Here is an 8,269-nt window from a genome sequence, read left to right as displayed (position 1 = left end):
TGCATTCACCTCAGTGTATTGATTATCAAGACCCCAGGTCCTCGTTAGCCACACTGTAACCGGAGCCTCGAGGTTCTATTGAAAAGCTGAATGTTTTCATTGGTCTGCTCTCTTGTTGTAGGGAATCGCTACCCATTGTAGACTGTTCCAGTGGCTATACTGTAAATAGAGCCTAGATTGTACATTTTCATCTGTTTCCTCTCTGGTAGCGAATCGCTATCCGTTCTATGCTGTCCAGTGGCACCCTGAGAAGAGTCCCTTTGAGTGGGTAGATAAACCAGGCATGGTCCACTCTGCTGCCTCCGTCAGAGCATCCTTCTACACAGCACACTTCTTTGTCTCCGAGGGTGAGTTATTTTAGTCCACTTTCCTTTAACCAGGCAAATCAGTTAAGAACAATTTCTTATTTGCAACGGTGGCCTGGTGAGTGACTGTAGATTAGTTATTGGATTGTACAACTCTGGCCTGGTGAGTGACTGTAGATTAGTTATTGGATTGTACAACTCTGGCCTGGTGAGTGACTGTAGATTAGTTATTGGACTGTACAACGCTGGCCTGGTGAGTGACTGTAGATGAGTTATTGGACTGTACAACGCTGGCCTGGTGAGTGACTGTACAACTCTGGCCTGGTGAGTGACTGTAGATGACAGTCCAGTAATTGGATTGTACAACTCTGGCCTGGTGAGTGACTGTAGATGACAGTCCAGTAATTGGATTGTACAACTCTGGCCTGGTGAGTGAATATAGATGACAGTCCAGTAATTGGATTGTACAACTCTGGCCTGGTGAGTGACTATAGATGACAGTCCAGTTGTTGGATTGTACAACTCTGGCCTGGTGAGTGACTGTAGATTAGTTATTGGATTGTACAACTCTGGCCTGGTGAGTGACTGTAGATTAGTTATTGGACTGTACAACGCTGGCCTGGTGAGTGACTATAGATGACAGTCCAGTTGTTGGATTGTACAACTCTGGCCTGGTGAGTGACTGTAGATGACAGTCCAGTTGTTGGATTGTACAACTCTGGCCTGGTGAGTGACTGTACAACTCTGGCCTGGTGAGTGACTGTACAACTCTGGCCTGGTGAGTGACTGTACAACTCTGGCCTGGTGAGTGACTGTACAACTCTGGCCTGGTGAGTGACTGTACAACTCTGGCCTGGTGAGTGACTGTACAACTCTGGCCTGGTGAGTGACTGTACAACTCTGGCCTGGTGAGTGACTTTACAACTCTGGCCTGGTGAGTGACTGTACAAACCTGGCCTGGTGAGTGACTGTAGATGACAGTCCAGTTGTTGGATTGTACAACTCTGGCCTGGTGAGTGACTGTACAACTCTGGCCTGGTGAGTGACTGTAGATGACAGTCCAGTTGTTGGATTGTACAACTCTGGTCTGGTGAGTGACTGTAGATGACAGTCCAGTTGTTGGATTGTACAACTCTGGCCTGGTGAGTGACTGTAGATGACAGTCCAGTTGTTGGATTGTACAACTCTGGCCTGGTGAGTGACTGCAGATGACAGTTCAGTTATTGGACTGATGTGATTTCAAGTCTTGAGAACTTTGTGTGGTTTAAAAAACAAATAAAACGTTTATTTAAATGTACTACCATTGGATGTTATGATGCAGTGTTTTAATAATGGGAAAATATGTAAATTCTCCCATCTTCCATGTAAAAACCATTACAACAACATGGCTGGAACATCTGAAAATATAACGAAACTGCCTGCACAAATCTGTATGAAATCAGGGTTTTTTTCTGCACAGAAAAGTTCTGGCCTAAAGGTTTTTTCAGTCCGCCTATCTCCAATAATTCCCGGAATGGTAAAACGTTTTTGAGTGTAAACTTAAAACAACTTAAACCAGATCTAAAGTTTATTGGAAAGATAGCAGACTTATATATTTATCTATAAGAACTTAACAATCACCACAATAACAGTCAGGGAGAATTTTAAATTCCCAAATTGATGCATTCAGGAGTATTTTTGTCATGGCATGGGGCCCCCATTGATTTTGTTATCGTTTTTTGAGTCACTCACATAGCACAAGCCATGTCAAATTGTTTTTATAACTGAAACATTTTATCTCCGTTACATGGCAAAATGTGAAGAATTTGCTTTATAACAGTCACACCCACCACCTAAGCCCCATTTGGATCCAGAAAAAACTCTGGAAATACATTGATAGCACATTTTAGTGCTACCACAATAGTGTTTTTTATTGTTTACTCACCCATGTGTCAAACTAATGCTGCTATTTCTATTGACTTGGCCAAAGCTTTTGATACGGTAGACCATTCTATTCTTGTGGGCCAACTAAGGAGTATTGTTGTCTCTGAGGGGTCTTTGGCCTGGTTTGCTAACTACCTCTCTCAAAGAGTGCAGTGTAAAAAGTCATAAAATCTGCTGTCTCAGCCACTGCCTGGCACCAAGGGAGTACCCCAAGGCTCGATCCTAGGCCCCACACTCTTCTCAATTTACATCAACAACATAGCTCAGGTAGTAGGAAGCTCTCTCATCCATTTATATGCAGATGATATAGTCTTATACTCAGCTGGCCCCTCCCCAGATTTTGTGTTAAATGCTCTACAACAAAGCTTTCTTAGTGTCCAACAAGCTTTCTCTACCCTTAACCTTGTTCTGAACACCTCCAAAACAAAGGTCATGTGGTTTGGTTAGAAGAATGCCCCTCTTCCCACATGTGTTATTACTACCTCTGAGGGTTTAGAGTTTGAGGTAATCACCTCATACAAGTACTTGGGAGTATGGCTAGATGGTACGCTGTCCTTCTCTCAGCACATATCAAAGCTGCAGGCTAAAGTTAATTCTAAACTTGGTTTCCTCTATCGTAATCATTCCTCTTTCACCCCAGTGGCCAAACTAACCCTGCTTCAGATGACCATCCTACCCGTGCTAGATTACAGAGACATAATTTATAGATCGGTAGGTAAGGCTCTCTTGTCTGTGCCCAATAATGTTTGTACCATGTTTTGTGCTGCTACCAAGTTGTTGTCATGTTGTTTTGCTACCATGCTGTGTTGTCGTCTTAGGTCTCTCTTCATGTAATGTTGTGTTGTTTCTCTTGTCATGATGTGTGTTTTGTCCTAATTTATATATATATATTATTATTATTTTATTCCCGCCCCGTCCCCGCAGGAGGCCTTTTGCCTTTTGGTAGGCCGTCATTGTAAATAAGAATGTGTTCTTAACGGACTTGCCTATTTAAATAAAGGTTAAATAATAAATTAAATCAGCAAACAAAATCTTGTTGACATTGTTTCTTATCATCTATTGGGCCAATCCGCTGACATTGTCAAGCAATCTTCAACCAATCAGCTGACATCAACCCATCATCAGCCAATCAGCTGACATCGTCAAGCCATCAACCAGTCTGCTAACATCATCAACCAGTCAGCTGACATCAAGCCATCATCAACCAATCAGCTGACATCATCAACCAATTAGCTGATATCCTCAAGCCGTCATCAACCAATCAGCTGACACCATCAACTAATCAGCTGACATCATCAACCAGTCAGCTGACATCAACAAATCTGCTGACATCATCAAGCCATCATCAACCAATCAGATGGTGTCATCAAACCATTGTCAAAAAGTCCTGAATATTCAGATTCTAGAACACATGCTTCCAGAACGGGCCCTTTACTTTGATAGTATACACTAGATGGTGCTATTGTAGCATTTTACAATATCACAAAGGCTGTAAGCAGTCTTACCAAAGGAACATTTCCCAAACGTTTATTTTCTATATATTACATGATACATAAATCCAAAACAGTGAAAGATTAATGAAAACTAATATGAATAAAAAATATATTTAAAAAAATTGCACAAAAAGTTGTGAGAAAACCTAGAAATCATGTTAATTTATAAATCAAAAGTAACAAATCTTCTAATCTGGTCTCCAGCCATCTCTCTCTCTCTCTCTGTCTCTCTCTCTGTCTCTCTCTCTCTCTCTCTCTCTCTCTCTCTCTCTCTCTGTCGTAGCAATGGAGCCTGGGGACAAGGTCAGTACACTTCTAATAGAAATAACACACACAGAACTTGATGACACTTAAAGATGCGATATTACTTCGACAATAACATCGACATTTTAACAACACTGAGCCACACTTATTTCAGTGTAGCTTTCAAGTGGATAGAGACAACACTGCACGAGCATTACATCGGAGCAGCCCACACAGACCTACTGCTGATTTCTCAGACCAATGATATGTATTGGCCATTGAGAGGTTTTGTTAGCCTTCGGGACGCCATACTGGTACTCCCCAGTAGGAGCAGTCCTCCATAGGAATGAATGTAATTCTACAGTATTTCAAAATGACATTTTAAGGACAAAATTACATTTTAAAGCAATTTTTGTGGTTGTAGTGGGGACAGTAACATTAATAATCTCTAAATAGTATGTTTTACTTATATATATATATATATATATATATATATATATGTTTAGCTCACATGATATAATTTAAAACTAATGTAGACATTAATAAATGGATTTATATAGCTTCCCAAAAAATGTTTTACATTGGAGGAGTACCAAGATGGCTGCGCATTGGCTTCATTACAATGGAGGAGGAGTACCAAGATGGCTGCGCATTGGCTTCATTACAATGGAGGAGGAGTACCAAGATGGAGGCACAGAGGCTTCAACACAGCGCCCCCTATCAGTCATTTAGTGTATATATAAATTAATTGGTTCTCCTATTCTCTGAACTTTCCTCGGCCGTGTTCATTAGGGAACGCAATGGAAAATGTTTTAAAACATCTTGCAACGGAATATGAAAATGTGTGTTTCTTATTGGACAAGTCAAGTAGTCCCTCCCTGATTCAGTCAGTTTTCTTCCGTTTGATGCCTAATGAACACGACCCTGGCGAGGTCAACCCTCCAATACAGAATTTTAAACACATAGTGGCTATCTGCTTGTTTAGTCATGCGAAATACAACAAACAAGGAAGGGACAGCATTGGTTTAGTAGCCTATCCCTCCAATATAAGATCTTACTAGTTTTGGAAGCTACCCCCCCCACACACACACACACACACACAAACACACACTAGCACGCACGCACGCACACACACAAACACACAGACACAAAACAGTTTTAGCTTGTGTTACTGATTTAAGCGTTTCAAATACTTATAGGCCAAGCACAGTGTAGGCTATGGGAGATGTGTGCCAGCATGCCTGCTTGGTGATATTGTTCGCTTTCTGTAAAATAAGCTGACCTCAAGCTGACTGTGCACTAAAAACATATCCCACCATTTTGAAGCAGTGGCAATACTGCCAGGCAGAGAAGATATATTGTTCACATTTAAATGACAGAATGTCATTAATGCCACAGAAGAAATTCTAGCAGCATGATTTCAAAATACATTCATATTTACAGGCCTTCACTTCTACAGTTAATAGCCCAAAACAATATTAGCTGTGCTTATAATCAATTAATTCAGTGTGATATAACTGAAAGCGTTTTAAATATTGCCAGCCTCGCTCTGTTGTTTTGCAGTCTGGTTGCCAGATGTGCTCGTGCTTTAGCCAACCCCTTTGTTTGTTACCATGCCACAGCAGCCAGAGATCAGTTTGCTAAAGCTATCAGATCCGGCAACCAAACTAGTTATTTCATTGACGTATTCTTGATTGTAAGGAGGCTGGGAGTAATGGACGCTTCCAAATTATTGTGTGATTTTGAAATAAGATCAGTGTGAACTGACCAGATACAGAGGAGTCATTCCAACGTGACATAATACAGAATAGCTAGCATATCGCGTCTGCATTCAACATGTTAAATACAATATCCTAACTTCAGCAGTTCCCCTACGAACATTCATACTCACAACAGAGGGATATCTCCTCTATTCACTCTGATTGGATATTCTAACATTCAATGTTTCAACATTCTGAAAAGTCCCTGTCGCTGTACAGTGTTTAGTAATAGATGTGAATCATGCTTAGTTGACAAAAAAAAGGAAAGCAGAGTAGATGATCAAGTCCATATCATATAATCATAGTCAATAGATAAAACATCTAAGTAGCTTAAAGAAGTTGTTTCGTCTGATTAGTTTACTTCACGTGTGTTTCTAATTTGACAGCCGATGCATTCACAAGTTTCACAACACTGATGATTTTTTGCTTCTTCATCTCTCTCTTTCTCTTCTTCTCTTTCTAGCCTAGTCCGACTCCCAGGTCTGTTTGTGCCGTCTTTACCAAGCCAAATGTGACAATGACCATAGAAGTCGGCAAGACAGCACAAATAGATCTGGATCCAGGCTACCCTTTTTCCATCTTCCTTCACTCTTCTTCGTCTCTTTACTAAAGGTGTGTGTCCTCTTCCATATTATCCTCTTCCTTCCCTCCAGGTTTGTTGACCAGGACCTGCCAGCCACTACTCCCTCCCTCCCCCCCGGCCACCCCCCCAGACCCGGTCCCAGCCGTCAGTCCGTTAGCGTGTTGGTAATGGTGATGTTTCTTCTCCTGCATCTCCGGCTGTCCCCCGTCACTCGTCACGTCCAGGGTGGGGTTGTCATGGCAGCCGTTCTCCACAAAATGAAGCTCCTCACCTCGAGTCTTGGGAGAGACCAGGAGAAGAATTTTTTGTTTGTTTTAATAACGTCAATGATATAAAATGACTTACACATGAACAAACTGGAATGCAAGTCTTTCATTGCATTGGTAAAACTAGTCAAATCAAATCTAACCAAAGTTTATTGGTCGAGTACACTGTTTAGCAGATGTTATAGCGGCTGCAGCGAAATACTGGTTATGCTAATAGCTCCTAACAGTGCATTCAAATGTCAAGCAAGTACACAAAGAATCCAAAACTAGAAAAGGAGAAATCAAGAATGTCAGAACGAATATCCAATTAACAAACCAAATAACACTGTCAGTAATCCAAATACAATCTGAGTATGTACACAAACAAGATGTACTTAGACTGATATGTAGAGCAGGAAATATATTACAATGTTAGGAATCCCACTATATAAGTACGTGGTGTATATAAATAGTGTAACAAAATGCCACGTACATTTGTAGATATATTAGAATAAGCTATGTGAATAATCCACTATATGAATACACACAGTGTGAAAAACTGTATAAAAGAAATGGGAAGTGTCCAGTGTTTATTGTCTCTACATATATATAGTACATGAGACAGGAGCGGAGCGTTGGCTGTGCGTGTGTGTTTGTGAGTATGGGAGCTTGTGTGTCTGTAGTATGTAGTACATAGTATGCACAACACACCAATAACTCCTCTACAATGCGTTCCTTCCTAACAAAAAAAATTCCAGCACTTTCCAAGTTATCAAGCTGGTTTTACCCTAGTCTTCAGGATAGGCAGTTATCAAGCTGGTCTTACCCTAGTCTTCAGATTAGGCAGTTAGCAAGCTGGTCTTACCATAGTCGTCAGATTAGGCAGTCATCAAGCTGGTCTTACCATAGTCTTCAGATTAGGCAGTTATCAAGCTGGTCTTACCCTAGTCTCGAGCTTAGGCAGTTATCAAGCTGGTCTTACCATAGTCTTCAGATTAGGCAGTTATCAAGCTGGTCTTACCCTAGTCTCGAGCTTAGGCAGTTATCAAGCTGGTTTTACCCTAGTCTTCAGGGTAGGCAGTTATCAAGCTTGTCTTACCCTAGTCTTCAGGATAGGCAGTTACCAAGCTGGTCTTACCATAGTCTTCAGGTTAGGTAGTTATCAAGCTGGTCTTACCATAGTCTCTAGCTTAGAAAGTTACCAAGCTGGTCTTACCCTAGTCTCTAGCTTAGGCAGTCATCAAACTGGTCTTACCCTAGTCTCTAGCTTAGGCAGTCATCAAACTGGTCTTACCCTAGTCTTCAGCTTAGGCAGGCGTCTCTGCCAGCAGATATAGATTAGACCAGAGGCGATGATGACCACACAGACAGAACCTATGATCACCAGGACCACAAACAGCTTCCCGTAGTCACTACGCGTCTGACTGGGTCTGGAGTGACAGGTGCTAGCACTGCTGTAGCTCTGGATGCCAATCTGGAAGCAGAACCAGACATATGGAACAGTTCAGTTTCATCCAGACTGATTAATTAGTAGCCTGGTCCAGACAGATGAATATACAGTGCCTTGCAAAAGTATTCATCCCCCCTTGCCGTTTTTCCTATGTTGTTGCATCACAACCTGTAATTTAAATTGATTTTTATTTGGATTTCATGTAATGGACATACACAAAATAGTTCAAATTGGTGAAGTGAAATTAAATTAAATTACTTGTTTCAA

At 41.2% G+C, this 8,269-nt stretch overlaps 1 protein-coding gene across 1 annotated transcript in view; it reads right to left on the bottom strand.

Moving 5' to 3' along the window:
- Window positions 1-3,727: 3,727 nt before the first annotated feature.
- podxl2 (podocalyxin-like 2) overlaps window positions 3,728-8,269 on the bottom strand; it is a 41,470-nt gene continuing 36,928 nt past the window's right edge. The window contains exons 8-9 of the mRNA XM_021610722.3: window positions 7,847-8,026; window positions 3,728-6,585 (exon numbers count right to left, since the gene is read on the bottom strand). Of these exons, the coding sequence (XP_021466397.3) occupies window positions 6,331-6,585; window positions 7,847-8,026 (435 nt within the window). The 3' untranslated portion in view covers window positions 3,728-6,330. The remainder of the gene's footprint in view (window positions 6,586-7,846; window positions 8,027-8,269) is intronic.

Source organism: Oncorhynchus mykiss, chromosome 7 (genome assembly GCF_057628025.1).
Source record: "Oncorhynchus mykiss isolate SJ-2025 chromosome 7, ASM5762802v1, whole genome shotgun sequence".
Lineage (NCBI taxonomy): Eukaryota > Metazoa > Chordata > Actinopteri > Salmoniformes > Salmonidae > Oncorhynchus > Oncorhynchus mykiss.
Note: the sequence above shows the minus strand (reverse complement) of the source record. Positions and strands in the feature narration are given on the sequence as shown.